This window comes from Cryptomeria japonica, chromosome 3, assembly GCF_030272615.1.
Source record: "Cryptomeria japonica chromosome 3, Sugi_1.0, whole genome shotgun sequence".
Classification (NCBI taxonomy): domain Eukaryota; kingdom Viridiplantae; phylum Streptophyta; class Pinopsida; order Cupressales; family Cupressaceae; genus Cryptomeria; species Cryptomeria japonica.
The window spans coordinates 964,330,822-964,355,254 of NC_081407.1; the positions used below are offsets into that span (position 1 = coordinate 964,330,822).

The 24,433-nt window shown below is 36.2% G+C and overlaps 2 protein-coding genes across 3 annotated transcripts; both read left to right on the plus strand.

Moving 5' to 3' along the window:
- The first annotated feature begins 1,490 nt into the window (after positions 1-1,490).
- Positions 1,491-5,546, plus strand: LOC131035548 (non-functional NADPH-dependent codeinone reductase 2). Its single transcript, XM_057967262.2, has 6 exons — positions 1,491-1,644; positions 1,822-1,958; positions 2,212-2,387; positions 2,471-2,714; positions 4,718-4,897; positions 4,982-5,546. The coding sequence occupies exons 2-6, from the start codon at positions 1,833-1,835 to the stop codon at positions 5,207-5,209; spliced, it is 954 nt and encodes a 317-aa protein (XP_057823245.2). The 5' UTR covers positions 1,491-1,644; positions 1,822-1,832; the 3' UTR covers positions 5,210-5,546.
- A 13,145-nt stretch (positions 5,547-18,691) lies between these two features.
- On the plus strand, positions 18,692-20,872 carry LOC131035520 (NADPH-dependent aldo-keto reductase, chloroplastic). 2 transcript variants are annotated; one of them, XM_059217062.1, is made up of 6 exons: positions 18,692-18,876; positions 18,987-19,120; positions 19,414-19,589; positions 19,670-19,913; positions 20,111-20,176; positions 20,364-20,872. In XM_059217062.1, exons 2-6 carry the CDS (start codon positions 18,995-18,997, stop codon positions 20,589-20,591), a joined length of 840 nt encoding a protein of 279 aa, XP_059073045.1. In that variant the 5' UTR covers positions 18,692-18,876; positions 18,987-18,994; the 3' UTR covers positions 20,592-20,872. The 2 variants fall into 2 exon arrangements, with proteins under 2 accessions (XP_059073045.1, XP_059073044.1); XM_059217061.1 differs by having other exon boundaries at positions 18,695-18,876; positions 20,111-20,290.
- The last annotated feature ends 3,561 nt before the right edge of the window (positions 20,873-24,433 follow it).

Here is a 24,433-nt window from a genome sequence, read left to right on the forward strand (position 1 = left end):
TCCCCATGAACCATAGAATGCCCCCAGAACTCTATCCCTCTCCATCTCTAAAGGAAAAACCATTTGCAAAAATCCTAGCAACAAAAACTGATTACAGGATTAGCCTCCTTCCAATACTGGTTGAATACCACTTTTTAATCCAATCTTAGGAAGGCCAAACATCGATGAATTTGGAAATCACTATAGTCTTTTTTAGCCTCTCCACCTTGGAGCTAAGGAGATGATTCAAGATAACAATGCTATGGGCTTTCTCATCAATCAAAATGTTGACATTTTTCACAACAAGCCTAGCACATTTCTCTTCCTATGTTACTTGAATAACCATCTGATTTGCTTCCATGAACAAAGTATCTAGCTCCCTAGCCCCCTCAAAGGGTTTCCTTAGCCTCACCGTCTCCTCCATTCTTGACTATTGCTTCCCTTAGCTTTGCTTGCTTCACACATATTCTCCTTTCACATTATAATATAATATAGCCACATTAAATTATTTTTATTATATAATTTAAATATAAATATAATAAATAATATACTATTAATTATGTATAATATAATACAAATATAATTAGCCAATAGGTTTTCCCTAGTGGGGAACTCCCCATCAAAAACATGATGTCTCACATTGGGAAAGTTAGATGCCAAAAAACTTTCAGGATGGTAAAGTTTATGTGTTTTAGCCTTTGTGTAGCCAATGTCCACTTTCGGCTTCTCCGTAAGCATGTTAATCTCTATACAACTTCTCCAAACAAAGTTACCATCACCAAACTTAAGGTTAGAGTTAACAATTGTTTAAAATTGAGGTTTTCATTCTAAGATAAAGCTTAAGTTAGGGTTGGGGTTAGTATTAGGACTCAATTAGCGTTAGAGTTAGTGTTAGGATTCAAGTACAAAATTACCGTTCTAGGATGAAGCTTGGGGTTAGAGTTACAGCGGAAATGGGGTTAAAGTTGCATTAGAGTTCAATTATGATATGAGTTGGTGCTCCTAAGATTTAAATTAGGGTTAGAAATAGTATTAGGATTGGGTTCGATTACTATTAGGGTTAAGGTTAGTATTATGGTTAGTGTTAATGTGTGTTATATTAGAGCTAGGATGTAATTACACTAACGCTGAATAAGTTAATTATTTTCTTATATTGTAAAAAAGCTAAAGATCTAGGAGAATCTCAACTATTGATTTATGTTTACTATGACATATAATAAATTATTATCACTATTCCTTTGATTTATACCTTACAATATATTATTTAATGTATACCTCACTATTGACATAATCATTGTACCTCCTTTTGATACAAATGCTATTATGAAAAAGATATTTTTTGGTCAAAATGTTTAAGCGTGATGGAAGGAAGAGGTTGGTCCACATTGGAGGGCGCTTGGAATAATACTTTTCTTTTCTCCTAGGCGGCTAAAAGCAGTTAGCCGACAGCAAAACTACGCGTAAACTTTGGATGTGTTGCATCGTGCATTATACGTCGTTGATTTACCGTATGGAGTCCTCAAACTCGGCAGCGACATGCTCGTTCAACCCTAGCCTATCTTCTAGACGATACAGTAAATGACTTTAGATTTCTCCATTCAATAGATTGCGTACTGTCACCCAATTTTCCATTTAAAATTATATCTTCTCTCCTGTCAGTATTAGGTACTACAAAAACCATCTTTTCCATTGTAGCCTCTGTGTCTACATCGTTTCAGTTTTCTCCCAAAAACCCTGCAAAGGTAATAAAATTTGGAGAATTGAATCACGAAGGATGCAAACCAAACAGTAAATAAGATCTCGTATGATAGAAACAATAAATGGGTGTGTGAATGTTTGCAGGTAATTACATCATGGCAATTGTAGGGGGAAGTGCTGAGCTTAATACAGGAGCCCAAATTCCAATAATTGGGCTGGGGACTGCATCAATGAACACCAACGAGGAGGATATTAAAGCAGCCGTGATTGCTGCTCTTCAGGTATTCTATCTTTTATCAATTCTACCAGATATGGCTGTCTGGGAAAAAATATATGCTCTGTTCTATCTTGATCTGTAATTCAAAGTTGTGGGAAGAGATTTTTCTTTTAACTTGTCAAGATTTTCTACATTTTACTACACATGGGTTATATATTCTCCTTTGGTCTATTCTAGGAATGATGTACTTGGGCAGTACGATTTACCTATTATGATTTATCTGAAGTTGTGTTACTTTTTTAATGCTCTCAATATAGGTTGGTTATAGACATTTTGACACAGCAAGGGTTTACGGATCAGAGCATGCACTAGGGAAAGCTCTGAATTCAGCTTTTCAGAGTGGGCTTGTCAGCAGAGAAGATGTTTTTGTCACCACTAAACTGAGGAATACAGAACATGACGACCCTGTTGCTGCAATCAAGGACAGTTTAATGTATGATTTCCTTTTCAAAAATCCAGTCTTCTGTTTTCTCTGTTATGTAGACCTCCTTATTGAAAAATGTTTGTAATATTCAGCAATTTGCAACTAGAGTATGTGGATCTATTCCTTATCCACTGGCCTATCAAGCTGAGAACAGAGATACCACTTACCCCACTCAAAGAAGAGGACTTTTTGCCATTAGACATAAAATCAACTTGGCAGGGAATGGAGCAGTGTATGGAGATGGGGCTTACCAAAGCCATTGGGGTTAGTAACTTTTCCTGTAAGAAAATCGAAGACTTGCTGAAACATGCCAAGATTCCCCCTGCTGTTGATCAGGTAAGGAGTTTGCACAAATGTATTTTTCTGTTTTAGAGGGTCGTTTTTCATCTGATCGTTGTTTTTAACATGTTCCCAGCGTCTTTAATGAAATTCTCACCCACTGTTCAGAGACAAATATCTAGGCTGTTATGTTATTGGGTTATGAGTAGGGTTATGAGTAGTCTGCTAATTTTATAGGGGAAGAGCATTAGTAGTGGATCGCATATTAATAATCAATTATTTCTTGTGCACTCAACTTTTCAATTACTAATTTTAAAGAACTAGAAAAATGATAATGAAAAGTTCATTAATAAATTTCACATGTACCAATAGCAGATCACTTTTTAGCTCTTTTGATCCAAAATTGATCTATTTGTGCACCACTACTGGGGCATTTGTGCACAACTACTAGAACATTTGTCCACAAGTACTGGCAATTTTGAGTGGATGGTTATTGGAACATCTTTGAGAAGCTATCCGGTGACACTTTGGAACGTGTATTGTTTGACACATTTGCACATAACTGATCACACAACATGCGTCATTACTGCCCAGAAGCCAGATGCTTAGCTATAAGCAGTTAAGTTGCATACGGAGACAACAAAAAAAAATCGTATAAATCCGATGTACTATTAGGATATGTGGGTGTACAAAGTTAGTTATAACCACTACCGGTACGCTTCCTCTAGTGTGTATTTGGTTGTTTGTCTTGTGACAACTTTAATTCTTAAATAAGTTACATAATCATTATTATAATCATATATAGATATTTAGGTCGTCTTAAGAATTATACTTAAGTATTCAAATAAGATTGGGTGATATCCAAGGCTTAAGTATGAAATATATAGGGGAAGCATACCAATAGCTATTTGTTGTCTCTGCATGCGACTTAATTGCTTATAGCTATTGCTTTAGCTTCTGGGTAGTAATGATGAATGTTGTGGGATCCATTATGTGCACAAGGATCAAAAAGTACACATTTCAAAGTGTCACCCGATACCTGCTTAAAGATGCCCCAATAACTGTGCACTCAAAATTGCCAATACTTACACACAAATGCCCTAGTAGTCGTGTGCTATGAATACCAATAAAGGTGCACAAATGAGCCAATTATTATCCAAAAATGCTAAAAAATGAGCAGCCGTTGGTAAATGTGAAATTTATTAATTAACTTTTAGTGTTTTTTTGTTTGGTTTCGTTAAAATTAATAATTGGAAGGTTGGGTGTGCAAGTAGTGTTCGTTTATTTGAACTATAATGGCTACTAGTGCTCTTCCCCTAGAAGGTATAAATTAATTATTATCATCATCTGAAATATTATGATTTTATTGAAGATTATTGAAAGTACATTTGAAATAGATCAAGAGATTGTCCATTTTTAAGTGACATATTATTATCAAGTGTTTACAACATATTCACTATTATATTATTTTGTTAATGATTTCATAACAAAGTTTTCTTCTCTATTAACTTATATAGAGATATTGGATAGTGCAGCAAAGTTGAATAGATTCTTTTTACCTACAATTTCTCTTTGTCCATTTTTAAGTGACATATTATTATCAAGTGTTTACAACATATTCACTATTATATTATTTTGTTAATGATTTCATAACAAAGTTTTCTTCTCTATTAACTTATATAAAGATATTGGATAGTGCAGCAAAGTTGAATAGATTCTTTTTACCTACAATTTCTCTTTGCTACAAAGTTTTGTAGATGTTCCTCTTGCTGTATAGTTCATCATGTCTCTATTTATAGAGTTGAAGATAATCAGCTTGTATAAGTGACTATTATGTTGATATCACATTGATAGAATCCCATTTTCTCACCAAATCCCTGCTTGGGAGCTTCTCAATCATCTCAGGTTTACAAGTCCAGAGTAGCCTATCTACCTATTTGACTGCTCATTTCTAGTTCATTTCACCTAGCCTTCTCTTGAGTCACAAACGTTACTTGGTCTAGTAATTTGATTGTACTGAATTGCATAAAGTGTGTGATGATTATGGTATGGAACTACAGGTGGAGATGCATCCACATTGGCACCAAAAGAAGTTGAGAGATTATTGCAGCAAGCATAACATTCATGTGAGTGCGTGGTCTCCTCTAGGAGCTCCAAATACTCCATGGGGTTCTAATGCAGTGATGGATAATCCCCTTTTTCAAGAAATTGCCCAAAAGCATGAAAAGACTAGAGCTCAGGTATTTATTTGTTCATATTCGATTATTTTGGAATTTTTTCTTGGACATGAATTAGAAACTTAGATTGGTAGTGTGCAAATGCAGGTTATGTTAAGGTGGGGTTTAGAGCAAGGAGTGAGTGTGCTGCCTAAGAGCTACAACGCAGGCAGAATAGCTGAAAATTTTCAAGTCTTTGATTGGTCTTTGACTTCCGATGATCATGACAAGATTAGCAAGCTTGAACAGAAAAAGATACAGCAGGGAGAGCTATTTGTCAACAGTACAACCAGCCCATACAAGACTCTCGAAGAATTATGGGATGGGGAGATTTAACAGAGTCATGCCCCTTGGTTTAAGCCCACCACAGATAATTTGGCACTTAGAAGTTGATATTTTATAGATTTGTTTACTTAATCACCTGTGAGTGTTACTGTTAGCTTTCGGGGATTTATAATGAAGGCATTAGCTTGACTGAGTACATCAAAGTTTTTAATGGGTCAAATTTTTATAAGGTGAACTCAGAATGATACAATGTCTGTTTCTGGTTCTCAAGAAAGCAGCAGTCTAAGATGAAGTTTAAAATAAATTGTGGCAAGGTTTCATGGTGGTCTATATATGACTATTTTCGATTAAAAATATCAATAAATATTCGATAAGTTTTTGATGTTCATTTATTTTTTTCATAAAATAGTATTGTATTAGTATTTTGATATATATACAATGATGATAGTTTTAACATTTTTATACTAATTTATCCTTCTCATCTATTTGTGCAAACTGAACGCAATTATTTTGTATCTTTATCTTAAAGTATGAACTTTAAAGTTGTTTACTTGCACCATCCATTATCATCCTTTATTATTGGAAACTAAATTGTTTCAAATAAGAGAGTACAGAATCCATGATAAAATAATAGATAGATTTACATAAAATACATACACTTCTCAAAATTTTCTATGGAACTTTACTTTTGACTTAGTGCAGAACTGAACTTTACTTTTCAATTGAAAATGATATGTAATTGTGTGCTAGATTGTACCATTTTGGTTTCATTCAAGATAACACATTGATTAATTTCAATAATGCATGAAAATTGCCTCATATTTTTTTTTTTGTTTCTGCTCAACACAAAGAAACTTCCTTGCATTTGCATTTACAAATACAAGTCTTTTCTTCATATGACATAAAATTTGTTTTATACTTAACTTAGGTGAGATTGCAGCTATGCAACAAGAAAAAGACGTCACATTTGCATAAAAATGTTGTGTTTTTAAAGAATAGAATGTTACTCTATGTGTTCAGGAGGTACCCATTTTGGTTATAGTCAAGTCACACTCTCTTCATGGGAGGTGTATTTAACTCGAGAAATATGAGAAATCTATATTCTAAATTCCCAAATAAAGATACTCTTCACATTCAATTGGTACAAATCTTTTGACATTTCAAATCTCTATCCAAACAATTACCAAAATATATCCTGCCTTTTGTTTTTCTCGTGAGCAGCCTTTTAAATATTCTAGGTAGTTTCTTTATAATATCATCGTGTTCAGGAATTACTGTCTATCAATGTCAAATTTTCAGCCACTCAGTAAATGGAGAGAAATCTATTCTAGATCGGTTTTGTAATGTCCAGATCATTTTGGGGGTGAATATTTGAAATCATTTTCGGACTGCTTAAAAAAAAGCTGCAAAACCATATTCGATCCGGAAAATTGCGTCAGAAAAAAGCTAAAAAAGTAATGCATTCAAAGATAAAATCTAAGATATCTTTACACTGAATTTATATCTAATTCATTGCACCTGGGTTGGATAATTGTTTTGGCAGTAAATGCATATCGAGTGAAGTAGATCTGATTCATTGTTGGCCGCCATTTACTGTACAGACAAACATAAAGGAATGTTGTTTGCAATCACCACCCTTGCAGCTCATTCCAGTAGCAGCAGCAATAAGGTGGGATTGCAGTCCATAAATAGTTGATGTGTGGGAGAATTTCAGGAAATCTGTCATTTATTTTCATGGGGAGCCTGTGGGAACCATAGCTGCTTTGGATTCTACATTAAGATGTATTAAACTATAATCAGGTGTGCTAAAGCTTCCATTTTAAAAAAAATCTTTGCATATAAATACTCTCTACAGTTTCAGTTTCCTGAAATTGTAGGTATAGTGGCTTAGACCTTTTTGTTTTTGGGGAGGACCTTTTATGTTCGGTATTGGGTCTGGAAGATCCCTTAATACCACTGTGAGGTGATTCACAACTTCAAATATTTCATGTGAGTACTACTAAAAACTAAACGACCACATCCTACAACTTTTAGTTTGCCAGAAGAATCACTTTTACAGTCAGAAAATAATCCATTGATCCATCTCTTTTGCTTGGAATCTAGCAGGGGAATGCTTCCACAATGATTTATAAATAGATTCCAAGAAGAGGAAAGGATTGGAGTCTGCTGGGGGCAATATTTTTGGACTTGGGCATGTGTGTGGACTCTGAAGAGGAATGTTTTATAATATTTAACGAGTGACCTCCTCTTAAATAAAAGCATTCAACACTAGACATAAAAGCATTCATTCCATTTCCAATACAAATTTGAAAAAAAAACGATAATTAAGGTTTATATTAGAAATTCATATGATGGATCGATTGGAGTTTACTCATGGAAATCTTAGAAAAAGTTTGCTTTTATGATAATTTGAGGGAATTGATCTTAGAATGAAGTAGAAGTTGATGACGTTTTGCTTGGTTTCTTATTGTTAGAATCATGTAACAATAACAAAATAATAATTAAGGATAATTCTATGGTAATTATTCTATTTATATAGAAAATATGCTCTATTAATCACAGAATAAACATCACTTTGAATGAAATTCCTGGTATAATAGGTAGTTGAACATCTTTAATTGTCACATCTTACTATCAACACCTTAGTAAGATATTGGACCCATAACACATTTAATCTTGATGTTGCTATAATCATTCCACCTTCCTATGTTGGAGTGACACTTACCAGACATTTGGTTTTGGTTTAGTTCAAGAGGGTTTTTGTCTCTCATTATTGTTTGCTAGTTATTTCTCATTTCTTAGCTATATAATCATCATTTATTTCACGTCCTCTCTCCTCTCTAGGCTCTCTGTGGTGCTTAAAAACTTGAAAATGGAGTTGTTCATTCACTTTGGTGGTGAATTATAGTATAAGGTCAGCCTTGTGGAGATCAACAAAAGCTAGATTGAGTAAAGATTGCTTCTTCGACACTAATGATATCTTAGCTGCCATTTTAGAAGTCCTAGTATAGATTTCATTAAAGGTCTCAATAGAGAAGTGATAGCTTCAACCAACTATGCATTCACTTATATGGATCCAAACATGACACAAAAACTAAATGTCTAAATTGAGAAGATAATTAGTTTCCATCACCAATAGGCTCATCTTATGTTTGCAATAGGGAGAGAGATGTAGAGATATGGATAGAAAGGTGAGATAGGGGAAGAATTGTTGAATTTCCGGGCTATGCTTGTTCACCGCAGGCAAACATCAGATTGTTGCCTTCCCAACCATAGACGATAAGGTCTTATCGTCACCCCCAAGCACAAGTTCGCTTACTGCGAATTTCATATATTCATTGTGTGTGAAAGACTACAAGACAATTCAATATATGAGGTAAGACTACCTAAAAGACCTCAAGTCGGCCTTACTGATTTGACGCCAAGAATAGGGTCAGTCCTATTTAATTACGAGTTACTTATTTAGGGCTAGACCAATACCTTTGTATTAAACATATAAGTTGTGCATTTTATGGAGAATTGCTAAGGCCGAAAGGCCAATTAGCAATTCCAAGACTAGGTCGGCCCTCGCTAGGGATCCGACCTAGCTACATGTCAACACTCTCTCTTAGCTGATGCAGAGCATCTATCACAAACCATAAAACCTTCATTCAAGGGTAAACTTTAAACTTGAATCAAGAGACATATAAAAAGATAAATCACTCTTCTCAACTTCAAACCAATTCAAAAGGTTATATTACATCCTTAAAAACCTTCATTCAATATTTCAAATCATAGCATTCACCATAACATGAGAGAACAAATTCTTTATTGCCATGGAATACCCTAGTTTAGGGTTTCATCCCTTAACAACTGTTTTCACCAAAATGATCACAAAATATTCAATTCTTAACCAAATAAAGTAAGACAAAAATCACTGGAAAGAATATTTAGAGACCTTTCCAACACATATATCCTTTCTTCAATATTATCCCTCATGTGACCACACCAAATGCTACAACCGGGTTGTTGTTGCCTTCACCAATCTGCTTTTCACCGTGAACTGTAACAAACAGTCATCCATAACATTTTACATATTTCTCATAAAGAAAATCGCTTCGGTCAGAATTTATATTACTCAGTTACACAAGTTATCTCAAAATTTCAGCCAGATCCAACGGTTTAATCAAAAGTTATGATCATTTTTCCAAAACCGGGTAACCCTTGGCAGGGTTTTGACAATCATTGAAAAAACAAACATATCTTGCCAAATACTCCACAAAAATGCACAAGAAAGGATTCATCTGAAATATATTTCATCAATCTATCATTAAATAACATCTACATATAAAAATTACATCAAATGTGATCCTCCATGGATCTATGACAGTCATAGATTCCTTAAAACTTCATGACAGTTTGAGGGTTTGATGGATAATCTTTGTCAAATCCCCTCCAAACTGATCTCCCTTCTTGATTTCCACCAAACATGGTTTTATAAACCATTTCCAACTCCTTTCTAACTACTCCAACCACCTCATAACCAATGGATTTCATTTTTTACACTTTTGTTGCACTTTTTGGCAATATTGCAACTTTGCAATTTTTACAATTTTTGTATTTTTGACATAAATGACTCTAACCCTTACATGGACACTTTTTAAAACTTCAATATGGACCAAATATGATGTCTTTGGACAAAATGGCTCATTTAGCCTTACATATTATGATTCAATTGACTCAAATAACCTTAATACATTATGAATGACTCAAATACAATAAATTGTTCATATTATGACTTTTGACCTCCTGGTATGCTTGTGTGCTTAGATGTCTCTGCACCATACTCCCAACCTTGAAAAGTTTCCAAGTCCCTTGGAAACGTGGGTACAATGACCTGCAAGAAAATTTTTGAGTGAAACTTTCACCTTTGTCTTCATCTTTACCTCTTTATGCCTCTTTATGCTGCTGCTTCCTTCTCAAACAATCTCTTTGTGACTCCTACCAATGGAGTTTGTAGTGGTTGCCATCCAAGTGCTTTTACCAACCATAAGTCCACCTCTCCATGCTGCATCACATCACCAACAACCTCTATGCCTCACCTAGGAGTTCTCCTCTTTGCCTCTCTCCCTAGTCTTTTGGCAACCAATGGACCATCCCATGGCCCTGGACCATCCCTTTGGCCCTTGACAAACCTTCCTTGTCTGCCTTCTTGCAGCTAGATGGACAAGCACCTTGCAACCAAAAACTCATCAACAAAAACCAAATAACAAATCCTTCATGGCTAGGTCCTAGTGTGGATTTCCTCCTTCGGTGCTCTACCCACACACTCAAGCTCTTTTAGATCTGATACCAATTTGATGCAGAGCATCTATCACAAACCATAAAACCTTCATTCAAGGGTAAACTTTAAACTTGAATCAAGAGACATATAAAAAGATAAATCACTCTTCTCAACTTCAAACCAATTCAAAAGGTTATATTACATCCTTAAAAACCTTCATTCAATATTTCAGATCGTAGCATTCACCATAACATGAGAGAACAAATTCTTTATTGCCATGGAATACCCTAGTTTAGGGTTTCATCCCTTAACAACTGTTTTCACCAAAATGATCACAAAATATTCAATTCTTAACCAAATAAAGTAAGACAAAAATCACTGGAAAGAAGATTCAGAGACCTTTCCAACACATATATCCTTTCTTCAATATTATCCCTCATGTGAGCACACCAAATGCTACAATCGGGTTGTTGCTGCCTTCACCAATCTGATTTTCACCGTGAACTGTAACAAACAGTCATCCATAACATTTTACATATTTCTCATAAAGAAAATCGCTTCGGTCAGAGTTTATATTACTCAGTTACACAAGTTATTTCAAAATTTCAGCCAGATCCAACGGTTTAATCAAAAGTTATGATCATTTTTCCAAAACTGGGTAACCCTTAACAAGGTTTTGACAATCATTAAAAAAAAAACATATCTTGCCAAATACTCCACAAAAATGCACAAGAAAGGATTCATCTGAAAGATATTTCATCAATCTATCATTAAATAAAATCTACATATAAAAATTACATCAAATGTGATCCTCCATGGATCTATGACAGTCATAGATTCCTTAAAACCTCATGACAGTTTGAGGGTTTGATGGATAATCTTTGTCAAATCCCCTCCAAACTGATCTCCCTTCTTGATTTCCACCAAACATGGTTTTATAAACCATTTCCAACTCCTTTCTAACTACTCCAACCACCTCATAACCAATGGATTTCATTTTTTACACTTTTGTTGCACTTTTTGGCAATATTGCAACTTTGCAATTTTTACAATTTTTGTATTTTTGACATAAATGACTCTAACCCTTACATGGACACTTTTTAAAACTTCAATATGGACCAAATATGATGTCTTTGGACAAAATGGCTCATTTAGCCTTACATATTATGATTCAATTGACTCAAATAACCTTAATACATTATGAATGACTCAAATACAATAAATTGTTCATATTATGACTTTTGACCTCCTGGTATGCTTGTGTGCTTAGGTGTCTCTGCACCATTAGCTAGGGAGGATACTTCCAAATAAGCAAGTCACATCATGGCTGCTCCCATGAAAACTAAATGGCGTTCTACATCATGAAATGATATGCATCATGTAATCCACATCTATGATATTCATCAAGCATACCTGAATCAGAAAAATACATCATGGACTTCTTCCATGCTATCCATCTTGCATTGCTCGCAAAGGATGGATCGAAAATATTACTATGCACACCTGCAAAAAATGAGTATACATACAAATATATAAATACACATCATGAACTTCTTCCATGATATCCATCTTGCATTGCCCGCAGAGGATGGATCCACCTTGAATTGCTCGCAGAGTGTGGAAGAGATCTTTCAACCTTCTCTCTGAGAAGGATAACTACCATCTTCCATTGCCCGCAGAGGATGGCTCCACCTTGCATTGCCCACAGAGGGTGGAAGAGGATTTTCACCTCAATCTTCTCTTTAGAGAAGAATACAACACCACCTTGCATTGCCCGCAGAGGTGGAAGATACAGCTAAATGTATCACTGGGATTGATACTCCCTCTCAACCAAAGCTGTGTTTTCCACAACACCAAGAGTATCTCTGAAATATTCAAACTTTACTCTAACAAGAGGCCTGTTCATCTGTGTTGATGTGTACCATATCTTGAATGAGTCTCCACATGCTTTGACCTATCATAAAACACTGGATTGACATACATCTTCATACAACTCTGATTGTCACAATGAATGACTGTGGGTTCCCAAGGTTGTCCAAACAAATCAGCAAGAAGTTTATGAAGCGACACTGCTTCTCTAGTGGCAATACTTGCTGCAATATACTCAGCTTCAGCAGTACTCAATGCAACTGAGTACTGTTTTTTGCAGGCCCAAGAGATCACTGTGGATCCCAAACTGAAACAAAATGCTTGAAGTGCTCTTCCTGACTGTGACACTTCCTACCCAATCCGAATTAGAGTAATCTTCCAAGGTGATGACAGTATTGAGTGAATACTTCAGCCCATAACCAACAGTGCCTTGCAAATGTCTCTCAGGTTGGAATAAATTTTAGTGTCTCAGACCAGCAATCAGACTTTCAGTATTTAATTTCAGATTAACATTAAGTAAATGATAAGCAAGTAAACGAAAGAAAGAAAACAAGTGCACAAGAGACCAACTCAATTACCCTGGGAAAACCTCCCAAACTGCACACTTGAATGAATCAGATCTGCCCCTTTTAATACACCAGGTCTGCACTTCTATATTCACCAGGTCTGCTCTTTCATTACAACTGAATCTGCACTTTCAAGTTTGCTTCAGGTCTGCAAGAATGAGTCTCTCAGTGCAATAAGGAGCACCAAAATTTGCTATATCTTCCTTGGATAAATTCGCCAAGTTCACTGATTATTTTTGCACACCAAGAGGCAAATGAATTTCGCTAAGAGCATGAATGAATGATTGTGTTTAAATTTGCCAAATAGCCTTTATTTATATGGTGCATATACCCTTTTAAGTCAGCTTATTTAAATATATATTTTGGTGCCAATTTGATTTGAGTGTGGCGTGTTCATTATAGGGCTGGCCCTATTTAGGAACACGCTATCTTCTTTAGCGTGAAGGGTCCAGCTCTACACGTTACCCTTTGGCAAAAGGGCCCAGTCCTTTAGGGATTCGGATGTTGCCTTAGGCAATCTGAATCCCCCTTTTTTCTTAGCCTAGTTACAAACAACACTCCCTCTTAACTAGGGAAGAAAATGAATACATAATTAGAACCTTTAGAGTTCCATCTAGCACACAAGTGTAGAATTACATCTTCCACCTAGCACACAAGCATAGGATGGTTCTAGCACACAAGCATAGAAAGTGTAATACACAAGTGGGTCTTTACATAATTACAATTTTCCATCTAGCACACAAGCATAGAATGGAACCTTCCATTCTTGCACACAAGCGAAGAATGGACATTGGCTGAGAGCACTCACTGCATAATAGGTGTCAGGTCTGGTGTTAACTAGATACATCAAGGATCCAATCAACTATCTGTACTCAAATGGATCTGCCAAATCAGAGTTAGCCGCAAACATACTCAACCTTTCAAGTTAGTTTCCATAGGAGTAGTCATAGATTTGCAATCCATCATTCTAAATCTTTTCAAAAAATTAATTGATTTAGTTAGATCTTTGTCATACTTCTAATCCTAGAAGGAAATGCATTAGACCTAGTTCCTTCATTTCAAATTCTGCTGCTAATTCTTACAAAATCCTAAGCTTACCGAATATTGTCAATTCTTCCATCTAGAATTTACTGAGGATTGTAGGGTACGTAGGACTCCCTCTTAATCCTTGAAATGAGATACATAATATAAGAATCCTATTAGAGAAAACAATCATCGGATTTTCATAAATCAGAAGAATGCTAAATTTCCTTTTCCTTTACTTTTACTTTCTACGAAGGGATCCATAGCATAATGACATATCGTCAGTCATCTCTTTAAGTAAGGAAATGAGCTGATAACTTGTATAGGCTCTCATGCCTATTCCAAGCTCCCTCTGAAGCATAATAGTTTAAGACTTATTGACATCACAATTAGAATCAAACATGATTAATAATAGCATGAACATGATACAAGCATATATAAAACTTCTCTTTTACCCGCGTCCTTAAGTTGTTTCATGAATCTCTAGTGGCTGAGCGGCCTTTGGATCTTGCCATCTACCTTCAGCTTAGTGATGATGCTCAAAATGTTGGCATAACAACCAAAGTTTTTGATGGTCAAACAATGTGCATGACGATGAACTTTCTGAATAGCCTACACCCCTTGACCCTGAGAATTACCTCAAAACATGAAGCTGAAATGTCAATACTAAAATCATACATGATTTAACAAAATTTATTCAACCATATGAATACTTATCTCTTTCTAGGTTGGTCTTCTACCAACGTTCTACTCCATATCGGAGCTTCCAGCCATACTGAAGTATCTAGAGAAGATGGTTGTGTGGCCTTCGGCCCTCGCCATTTTTCATCGTCTATCTCCATCTTGGTGGCGTCAACATGCCAAGCCACCAAACGCTTTCATTGTAATCGACAAATGATCAAGAATGTCGACCATGTATTGTGATCATATTCTGCGATTGCCAATTTCTTATATTGCGACCCATTCAAATGCGAATACAACGAACTCCTTTAGGGGCTATTGCGCATACAAACACCGTGAATATGGCTCTCGGCGAGCATTGTTGCAGCGACCATCCTTCCAATTTTGAATGACTATGACGAAGCAAATACTGTGGACATACCCCTGTGATCATACACGGATACACCCTACGATCAATGAGATCACCGTGAGTAACCTATGGTCACCACCTTCTGCGATCTCAGTGTATCGAGATGAGTCTCCATACGCCCCCTCGATGCACTGTGATTATTGATATCACCTTATGGTAGATGCGGTCTCCATGTGTGAATACGCCTACTATGATCACCACTGCGACCTTGATGCCTCCACGACTCTTGGCAAACACAATAACTCCATCACGACCCAAATCTGGTTCGATCTTCCACCTTGTCGCGATTAAATGATCAGCTCAGTGATAAAAATGCGAATATTCTCATGGTGATCACAATGCGGATTATAAACATGTCCGTGGACACCTCCCTACTGCGCAACTATAACCATCCATGGCTCACACTGTGAACACGGCTCCCTGCGAATATCTTCAGCACCATGATCGTGCAAAACAAGGCAAATATACCAAGCAGTGAGGAATAGCGGCTTCCTCCCTGCATTTACGCCTCTAGGTGAATATGGTGACTGCAATGTCTAGCAATCACACTGCGAATGCGGCTGCCAATGGTCACAAACAATGCATACACTTCTGCGATTCATTTTGAACATGGCGAATACAAAACTTGAAATGCGATCATGACTATGCGATAATGTGAGCACACTGCGGATGCAAATGTGAATACACCACGAACATCACTAACACGGTCACTGCGATGATCCCGCGATGATTTGGATATACCCCAATGTCCATTGCGAATACTTCGTGAATACTCTGCAACGAACACGGGGCTGCGAAGCCACAACCACCATGCAGATAATGCAAATGCAATCCACAGCGACTATGAGTACCTTGTGACTATGATCACTAAGCTCGAAATGTGATTTACCCTTGACTATACGGTGATTGCCAAGTGAACATTAAGATTGTCACACTGCAACTACAACTATCTCAGGCCACATCTGACTAAATCTGCAATTTAGGAAAGCCGTAGCTTTGATACCATGTTGAATTTATGGGTTGTGCTTGTTCACCGCAGGCAAACATCATATTATTGCCTTCCCAACCACAGACGATAAGGTCTTATCATCACCCCCAAGCGCAAGTTCGCTTATTGCGAATTTCATATATTCATTGTGTGTGAAAGACTACAAGACAATTCAATATATATGAGGTAAGACTACCTAAAAGACCTCAAGTCGGCCTTACTGATTTGACGCCAAGAATAGGGTTAGTCCTACTTAATTACAAGTTACTTATTTAGGGCCAGACCAATACCTTTGTATTAAACATATAAGCTGCGCATTTTATGGAGAATTGCTAAGGCCAAAAGGCCAATTAGCAATTCCAAGACTAGGTCAGCCCTCGCTAGGGATCCGACCTAGATACATGTCAACAAGAGAGAGAGAGAGAGAGAGAGAGAGAGAGAGAGAGAGAGAGAGAGAGAGAGAGAGAGAGAGAGAGATGGACAAAGAAAGTGAGACATTTCTAGAGATATAGGGTAAGAGAGGAAGATATGGCTAGAGATGAAGATAGAGTGGAAGAGGGAGAGGGAGATAGAGGAAGGGATAACGAGATAGGCAGGAAGAGGGAGAGGGAGAGATAGAGATAGATAGATGGTGAGATAAAGTGATGAAGAGATAGAGATATTATGAGATATAGAGGGGGAGAGGGAGAGAGATAAACAAAGAGAAGGAGACAGAGAGACACATAGCGATGGAGAGAGGGAGAGAGAAATGGAGGGACATAGAGGGAGAGATATAGATACCTAGGAAGAGAAAGAGAGAGAGATGGAGATATATGGGAGGAGAGAGAGGGGGGCGGACAAAATAGAGAGATAGAGAGGGATAGGGAAAGATATAGAGAGACGGGAAAATTGAGGTAGCAAAAGATATAGATAGGAGATAGAGAGAGGAGTGATAGAGAGGAGGAAAGATAGATCAATAGATAGAGGGAGTGAGGGAGTGATACAAATAGATGGAGATATAATGAGATAGAGAGGGATTGATAGGGAGAGATATATATATATATATATATATATATATATATAGAGAGAGAGAGAGAGAGAGAGAGAGGTGGGTGGCAGAGACAAGTAATAGAGAGAGGCATAGAGAGGAGAGAGGGGTAGAGATGAAGAGGGAGAATAGGGAATGTGTGTATAGAGTTAGAGAGAAAGAGATGGAGAGAAAAATGGAGAGGAAGATAAATATGTATAAATAGATAGAGGGATAGGGAGGGAGTGAAATAGAGAGAGTAGAGGAATGTAAGAGGGAGAGATATGAATAGAAAGGAGAGATATAGAAATAGATATGAGAGAGAGAGAGAGAGAGAGGTCTCAAAGGTGTATTAGATACCCTTAATCAAATGAAATGCTACCCCAAGCATAACTCCTCAAGGACACATGCTATCCTTAGATTGTTGACTTGAAACAACTAATCAAAAACTAGTTTCTCTCTCGCATTATAACTTGTGATTTAGATTTTAGATTTAAAATTTATTTTATTATATAAATAAAAATAAAAATAAAAATATAATTATTTTATAATAATTAAAATTTAAATAATACCAATAATTATAAATTAGATTAATTCTAATAACCTTCAGTTATAATATATAATTTCATAAAAAATATAAATAATTAAAATAAAAATTAAACTTAAATCTAAATTAAAAATTAAAATTAAATAAACTAAATACAAAATCAAATATTAATAAAAATAATAGTATTTTTCAAAGAGGAATCTCACAAGCTTTATAAAGAAGACATGACTTTTTCTTAAAGCATTATCATATTGTTTAAAAACCCTTAAAAATTTTAAGCATAACCTAGGGGAAAGGACCCAGTAGTTGATACCAATTGTTGTGAGGGTTGTTGATACCTTTTGTTCCAAAAATTGAACAAATAAAACCTATTATTTGAAACAAAAAATATCAATTTTTGTTAGGAAATGTACCAAAGTTGTTAGGAAATGTACCAATAGTTGTTAAGAAATGTACTAATATTGTAAAAAGTAACCAATCAGGTGATGCCATATCAACTGCTCAACTATTGGGGTCTCTTTTGCACTCCTATTGGTCTCACTTTTTGGGGGGTTGTTTTGGACACCTTGGCAAAAAGCATGCTGATGTGGCATCATATTTGATGATGTGGCCCTGAAACCTTTGTTATAAGCAGGGGACTTGCCAAGTAAGCTGCTGTAAAAAAATCGGAGTGATTTGAAATTTCCAAGTAGGATTTTGAGAAGCGCGAAGTTAGGGTGCACAACTACTGGATCCTTTCCCCTAGTCTTCATTTAAAATTTGAGCCGGTTAAGAATGCTTTTAAAATATGGAACAGTGTTATTGGGTGACCTGTAGGCAGCTGAAGAACTGTACCTTACACAGTACTAAGCTGATGGTTGAGATTAATTTGATCGTTTTTTATCAATTTTTAATTTTTAATTTTTTGAAGTATGTCATTTATTTCATATAATAACTTTTTGTCATATCTTGATATGAACTATCACAATTAATTCATTTTTTATTTTTTTTAAAATAATAAAAATTTGATATACCAAATTAACTATAACAGCTACTAATAGACTTCCCAAAATAATGGAAAATTCAAATATTCTACACTAAAAATAAATACACCACGTGAAAGTTGGCTCGTTCAACCCTATACTTTAGAATCTTACCTTACCTTCGAATGTGTCTCATCTATTGTGAATGGACGAATACGGTAAATGACTTCAAATTTCTCCATTCAATACATTGCGTACTATCACCCAATTCTCTCTGCAATTTCTGCAATTCCTTTTTCATGTCAGTATTTCTGTAAAACCATCTTTTTCTTCTTTTCCACAGCAGTTCCATTGTGACCTCTCTCTCTACATCGTCTCAGCTTTCTCCCAAGAAGTCTGCAAAGGTAATGAAATTTGGAGCTACACAGTGAATTGAATTACAAAGGATGCAAACCAAACAGTAAATAAAATTTTGTATGATAGAGACAATAAATGGGTGTGTGAATGCTTGCAGGGAACATCATGGCAATTGTAGGAAGAATTGCTGTGCTGAATACAGGAGCTCGGATTCCATTAATTGGGCTGGGGACTGCAGCGGTCAATCAGAACGAGAAGGATATTAAAGTAGCCGTGACTGCTGCTCTTCAGGTATCTACCTATTTTGATATTCATTCTACAAAATTTCTTAATTAGCAGTTTTATCAGTTCTACCAGATATGGCTGTCTGGAACAGAGGCTATGCTCTGTTTTATCTTGAAGTATAATTCTACATTTTTCTCTTTTAATTCTCAAAATATTCCACAGTTCTCTACAGATGGGGTATGAGCTCTCTTTTGGTCTATTCTAAGAATGATGTACTTGGGCAGTCCAGTTGACCTATTATGATCATCTGAAGTTGGTTCTTTTTGTAATGCTCTCTCTCTTTCTTTCTCTATATATAGGTTGGTTATAAACATTTTGACACAGCAAGGCTTTACGGTTCAGAGCATGCACTAGGGAAAGCTCTGAATTCAGCTTTTCAGAATCGGCTTGTCAGCAGAGAAGATGTTTTTGTCACCACGAAACTGAAGAATACAGAACATGATGACCCTGTTGCTGCAATCAAGGATAGTTTAATGTATGCTTTCCTTTCAAAAAATTCAACCTTCTGTTTTCTCTGTTTTATAGATCTGATGAAAAATTGATTCTAATATCCAGGAATTTGCAACAAGAGTATGTGGATCTATTTCTTATCCACTGGCCTATCAAGCTGAGAACAGAGATTCCACTTACACCGATCAAAGAAGAAGACTTTTTGCCTTTAGATATAAGGTCCACTTGGCAGGGAATGGAGCAGTGCATGGAAATGGGGCTTACCAAAGCCATTGGGGTCAGTAACTTCTCCTCTAAAAAAGTCGAAGACTTGATGAAATATGCCAAGATCCCCCCTGCTGTTGATCAGGTAAATAGTTGCACAAGTGTATTTTTCTGTTTTAGAAACTTGCTCTTCATCTGGCTCAAGGGCTATCTTCTCTATCACCTCAGTTTTACAAGTTCATTTCACCTAGCCTTCTCTTCAGTCACAAACATTACTTGGTCTAGTGATTTGCTTGTATTGAATTGCTTTAAGTATATGATGATCATGGTATGGAATTACAGGTGGAGATGCATCCACATTGGCAGCAAAAGAAGTTGAGAGATTATTGCAACAAGCATAACATTCATGTCAGTGCTTGGTCTCCCCTAGGATCTCCAAATACTCCATGGGGCTCTAATAGGGTGATAGATAATCCCCTTATTCAAGAGATTGCCCAAAAACATGGAAAGACTAGAGCTCAGGTATTTATTTGTTCATATTTGATTATTTTGGAATTTTTGCTTAGAAATTTAGATTGGTGGTGTGCAAATGCAGGTTATGTTAAGGTGGGGGTTAGAGCAAGGAGTGAGTGTGCTGCCTAAGAGCTACAACGCAGGCAGAATATCTGAAAATTTTCAAGTCTTTGATTGGTCTTTGACTCCGGATGACCATGACAAGATTAGCAAGCTTGAACAGAGAAAGATACAGCAAGGAGAGCAATTTGTCAACAGTACAACCAGCCCCTACAAGACTGTCGAAGAATTATGGGATGGGGAGATTTAACAGAGTCATGCCCCTTGGTTTAAGCCCATCGCAGATAATCGGCATGTAGAAGTAGATATTTTATAGATTTGTTTACTTAATCGCCTGTGAATGTTACTGTTAGCTTTCGGGGATTTATAATGAAGACATTAGCTTGACTGGATACATCAAAGTTTTCAATGGATGTAAATGTTTATAAGATCAACTCAGAATGATACAGTCTTATTTTTTGGTTCTCAAGAAAGTAGTTGTCCAAGATGAAGTATAAAACAAATTGTGACAAGTTTTCATGGTGTTCTATATATATGACTATTATCATTATGTTTTATAAAATAGTATCAAGTATCAATATTTTGATATATATAAATGATAAATTAAACGGAATTCAATTATTTTGTACCTTCACTTTAAAATATGAACTTTAAAGTTGTTTATTAACACCATTCATTATTATCTTTTATTATTGGAAATTAAATCATTCTGAAGAGAAAGTACAAAATCAATGATAAAATTCCTTTTGAGTTAGTACAAAATGCAATGATATGGTGATGGATACAAGCATTTTCAATTGAAGGTGGCATGAGATCTTGTGGTAGATTCTACCATTTTGGCTTTGTCCAAGTTAACACACTGGTCAATTTCCACAATTAGTGCAAATTGTCCCATGTATTTTTTGTTTCTGCTCAACACAAGGAAACCTCCTTGCATTTACATAGACAAGTCATATGACATAAAATTTGTTTTATGATTCACTTAGGCAAGATTGTAGCTATCCAACAAGAAAATCTCAGATTTGCATAAAAATATTGTGTTTTGAAACATCAAAATATTGTTGGGAAAATGGTGTCTCAACCTTGTAATAATAAAAGGCTATTGTTGATAAATGAGTGCACTCCTAAAAGCCATATTTTATGTACAATTTATCATTTGAAATCTTGACCATTTATCATTAGGTCATTAATCTAATGGTGGATATTTTGTGCTCTTTGCTTGTCTTAGCAGAGAACCCTATTTTATGAGGGTATTCCATTATGGTTGTGTATTGTGATATATTCTAAGAGTTTGATTGTTGTTGAGTTGCCTCTAGATCTCTATTAGTGATACTCTTGTGAGAAGCTTGCTCTGCAAGTATATTATAATCTATTGTTGATTTTTTAATAATATATTGGGTGACCTTTGGAGTGTTGGGTTTTTCTCCCAAAAGAGTTTTTTTAATGTAAATCATTGTGTTGTGATATGCATACTATTTATATTTATTTCTATTAGGTTTTTGTAACTGTTGTGAAGATCTGAAAAGTTTTGCATTATCCTCCTTTCAAGATTAGTTTACCTTAAATTTCTTTCAAGCATGGTCAAGAGACACTCATTTTGGTTGTAGTCAAAACAAAAACTCTTCATGAGATATGTAGGATTGATGTTCTTTGACTCAAGAAATATGGGACATCTATAGACTAAATTTCCTCATAAAGATAAGGATTCATATGTTAGCTTTAGTAGATGAACAATGTATTCTTAATATTTGAGAAAATATGGAATGATATTGAGTTTAGAACTCCAACAACTTCAGTTATGTAAAAGATAAGCAATGAGTTAAACATAATTCAAAGATCCTAAAAGATAATTTATCTACACATTCAAATATGCAGGATTCTAATAATATTTAAAAAACACTGAGAAACATGTTTAAACTAAATAATGAATGTGTTATATTTCATAGAGAAGTTACATGTTCAAAGTGCACTAGGGAAGGTCAAAGGATTTTGTATTCAATTCAGATATTAAAAAATAATTACTTGAGGTGAAAAATAGTTTGAGATAAACTAGTTATGATTATACTCCAAGCTCTACTTTTTGCTTTCAAGATGTTCTCAATTTTTATTAGGAATTGTTAATCTCCAATTTACCTATTAAGAACTTGTTTTTTATTAAAGAAGAAACAAAAAACAAGGGTGCTAACCCTTAATACAATAGCCCATAGGCGGTAAAGACAACTTACAAGGGTACAAAACCCAAAAAAAAAGGCTAGACAGGAAAACAAGACCTTGTCAAACCAGAAACAACCCAAAACCCAACTCAAGAATGGGGGGAAACACCCGAGCCATGACCAAGAGGGTTTTGGGGGGTGGGAGAAGATTTCCCTTTTCATCTGTGATAAATCACAGTCTAGACAATGCTATCATTAAGCTCAACAAAAGGAGATTCAGGCAAGGAGGGACCCGCAAAAGGTTGATCAGCAACAACAACAACAGATGAAACAACATCAGGATGCTGCAAAAAATCATGAGCAGAAACAGTCGGAGGAGAACAACGCTCATATTCGGAGAAGGAGTTGCAGGGACGGAGGATGTAATAGCCGAAGAAGCGAGAGGTTCTGAAGCATCAGCAACAAAATCATCCCGAGATGGAGCGTCATCCTCTTGAGAGGAGCCCACAGAGTTAGAGTCTGAAGCATCGATTGTCAGGTGTTCAACAATAGCATCTTTCCACTAGGTAGCAGCATCTTTGTGTTGAGGCAGGAGACAATCTGAAGCAAGATGACTCGTAGCGAAGCATCTCTAACATTGAAAGGGGAGGCCCTCAAAGTCCAACGATTGGGTCTAGGGCTTGTCCCCAATCATTAAAACCACATCCCCAAGCAGAGGTGTAGAAATGTCAGTATCCACTAGGATGCGAGAAAAATTGGAGTAGACCATAGAAGAGGTAGCATTGTCAACCTTCAAGAAATGGCCAATAGAGTTGCCAATGGCCTCCTAGTAAGAATGCTCCCAGAAATGAAAGGGGAGATTAGGAAGGTAGACCAAAACTGGATGCACATTAAGTGGTTCAATAAGAGGGTTAAACGAAGTTGTCCAAGTTTTAATGGAGAGAGATAGTGGTCCCGCCAGGTCCACAGCAAGCCCAAAATCAAGTCCCGGTCATGAGAGGAGGTAAAGGAAGCAATAAAAAAACCCTTGGCACAAGGAAAAATCTCAATGCTATGTGCGACCAAAAGCTTCCAAGAGTCACTTACCCAGCGATGAAGGTCCAGAAAAGATCAAGGCCAAAAACTAACAAATATGCACACCAGGGTGCAGCATTGGTTGAAGTGGATGTTATCCGTCTTGCCCACAAACAACTGATCACCGAGGAGGATTTGGCATAGGGCAGAGGTCGGATCCCCTTGGAGGGATGGATCACAAAGAAAGCCACGCGAGCAAATTTGTTTCGACCAGTGGAAAAGAATTTGGGAGCACGCACAGCAGGATCACCAGCAACATCTGTAGAGGCGAGGGCATCAACAATCAACGCGGGGGCCTCCAACCCACCTGCAATGGCAATGCCAGAAGCAACAAACCCCACAGGAGCATCCAAAGGGGGGGGGGGTCAGGCAAGGGCGGTCTGGGAGTTCAAACGCACTTGGGCAAGAGAGTCGTTGGTAGGGAGAGTCGTATTTCTTTTTTCGTTTTTTACCTATTAAGAACTTGTTGTTTTACTTCATTAAAAGATGTACAATAAGCAAGTAACAACAATGCTACTAAAGAAAAATATCTCTTCCAAACAAAATTTCAAAAGGATCTTGTAGCCAAAGCCAAAGTTTCCATAGAATAATTGTTTTGTGAGAGATCTACACAAAACTACAAAAATAGTAACATTGCACACTTGTAAAATGGATGACACCAATGACTTGATATTGTGAGGCAATATATCTTTCTTATTAATAAAAGAGAGAAGAAAATTGTTGAATAGAACAAATTCAATTTAAGCAATAAAATAGATTATGAAGCTTAATAACACAACTTAGAGCATATAGGCAGAAAACTCCAAATTTACTCAAAGAATTATGGGATAAATAAGAATGAAATTTTTTAGGATAAATAGTGGGG

What these genes read in the sequence shown, in the direction of transcription:
- LOC131035548 (XM_057967262.2), top strand. Translation starts at nt 1,833, where the DNA reads ATGGCAATTGTAGGGGGAAGTGCTGAGCTTAATACAGGAGCCCAAATT. An exon ending in TTCCCCCTGCTGTTGATCAG is followed by an intron (nt 2,715 to 4,717) that starts GTAAGGAGTTTG and finishes ATGGAACTACAG; the next exon opens with GTGGAGATGCATCCACATTG. An exon ending in ATGAAAAGACTAGAGCTCAG is followed by an intron (nt 4,898 to 4,981) that starts GTATTTATTTGT and finishes GTGCAAATGCAG; the next exon opens with GTTATGTTAAGGTGGGGTTT.
- LOC131035520 (XM_059217061.1), top strand. Translation starts at nt 18,995, where the DNA reads ATGGCAATTGTAGGAAGAATTGCTGTGCTGAATACAGGAGCTCGGATT. An exon ending in CCGTGACTGCTGCTCTTCAG is followed by an intron (nt 19,121 to 19,413) that starts GTATCTACCTAT and finishes CTCTATATATAG; the next exon opens with GTTGGTTATAAACATTTTGA. An exon ending in TCCCCCCTGCTGTTGATCAG is followed by an intron (nt 19,914 to 20,110) that starts GTAAATAGTTGC and finishes ATGGAATTACAG; the next exon opens with GTGGAGATGCATCCACATTG.